At 42.6% G+C, this 1,643-nt stretch overlaps 1 protein-coding gene across 1 annotated transcript; it reads right to left on the reverse strand.

Annotated features, from left to right (window-relative positions):
- Positions 1–844: 844 nt before the first annotated feature.
- LOC108354988 (acid phosphatase type 7-like) lies at positions 845–1,402 on the reverse strand (the record flags this gene model as incomplete). The annotated part of the gene is made up of 3 exons (XM_017606163.1): positions 1,361–1,402; positions 972–1,304; positions 845–904 (listed from the first exon to the last, which is right to left on the reverse strand). Coding segments are annotated over exons 1-3 (435 nt in total), but the record flags the coding sequence as incomplete, so codon positions are not given.
- Between the last annotated feature and the right edge of the window lie 241 nt (positions 1,403–1,643).

Genomic DNA, 1,643 nt, shown 5'->3' on the forward strand with positions numbered 1-1,643 from the left:
GGACCGCCGTCCGCAGAAAGTACCTCCGAGTGGTCAATCTAAACACCGGCCACGCCGCTCTGACGTTGAAGAACAACCTCGGCAAGGGCACTGGAAAATACGCCGATGAGCCTTAGAGCATTAGAGTTTGAGAGTTCAGTCATCTTTCATTTCAACAGAATGAAGTCTCACTGCTTTCATATAGTCAAAACGATCTTTCAAAGCGAAAGCATTCAGACCAGACTTCATCAGTCTCATCCTTTTTCTCATCCATTCTCTAACTCTATCTCTATCTCACAATGTGATACACACAGACTAGCCAATGTACCCGCAAGACTAAAATAACTAGTGGTGTAACACATACACACACACACACAGTCACAGACACTTAGACAAAGGAACTCGCAGATTACTTTTGCCAAAGAGAAGCACTTTGTAGAAAAAAACCCACTCAATAATATTGATGCACCAACTAATTTAACTCTTACTTTAGTGCACTATGTCAGCTTTTAATTAACAAATTGTATGTAAACTTTTATAACAAAACAACGTAATTTTTTTATACCCACGCCTCTGGACCATGTTTCTCCTTGACGACGTAAAACTCGTNACAGACTAGCCAATGTACCCGCAAGACTAAAATAACTAGTGGTGTAACACATACACACACACACACAGTCACAGACACTTAGACAAAGGAACTCGCAGATTACTTTTGCCAAAGAGAAGCACTTTGTAGAAAAAAACCCACTCAATAATATTGATGCACCAACTAATTTAACTCTTACTTTAGTGCACTATGTCAGCTTTTAATTAACAAATTGTATGTAAACTTTTATAACAAAACAACGTAATTTTTTTATACCCACGCCTCTGGACCATGTTTCTCCTTGACGACGTAAAACTCGTCAGCGACTTCCCAGTTCTATCAAATGAGCGTGTTTGTTTGAAATGAGTAAAACAGTCAAACTAAAACTCTTGTTTCCACTTACCTTGGTTTCAGCTGTCTGTTGAAAGTGCACGTGCGTGCTGTTGAGAATCTTCATTCGCATGAAACCATAGTCTGAAATGACCAAAGCACTGTACGGCGGTCGCTTCTTTAGCTTGGGCGTCAGGTGCTCTGGGCAGCCGGCAGAGCCAGTGGTAATGTGCACCGGCGCCTTTGGATTGCGGTACGGTTCCGAGAGACTGCCATTGTAGACGGTGTTGTTGTAGATGGGCCATATTCGCTCGTAGTTGTGAATGTGCCCGTACAGCTGAATGTCAACGCCGTACTTGTAGAAGAGATCCTCAAAACCGGGAAACTTGCTGTTGCCTTTGCGGATCTAAAACAGAAGTATAGTTTAGTGGTTATTGCCAACATATCGTTTAATTCTCTTACAATTTGATCCTGCTGATTGACATCGGGAAGTTCGCCGTACATTGGTCGATGACTTGAAAAGAAATAAGATCCGTAAACATAAACACTTGCACATTAGTTTAGCACTCACCCAATGGTGATCAGCCAGGGATGCCTAGCTTTCATCTCCGGTTGACTAGCTCTCTTCAAATCCCGCTCAAGCCAGCGGTACTGATTATCAATCTGCTGAGTGCCAAACTGTTGGAAAAAGTGAAACTCAGTGCTGAAGGCGATGACATGCGCCGGACCAATGTTCCACGACCAA

Source organism: Rhagoletis zephyria, unplaced genomic scaffold (genome assembly GCF_001687245.7).
Source record: "Rhagoletis zephyria isolate East Lansing unplaced genomic scaffold, Rhagoletis_zephyria_1.1 Rzeph_scaffold_41250, whole genome shotgun sequence".
Taxonomy (NCBI): Eukaryota; Metazoa; Arthropoda; class Insecta; order Diptera; family Tephritidae; genus Rhagoletis; species Rhagoletis zephyria.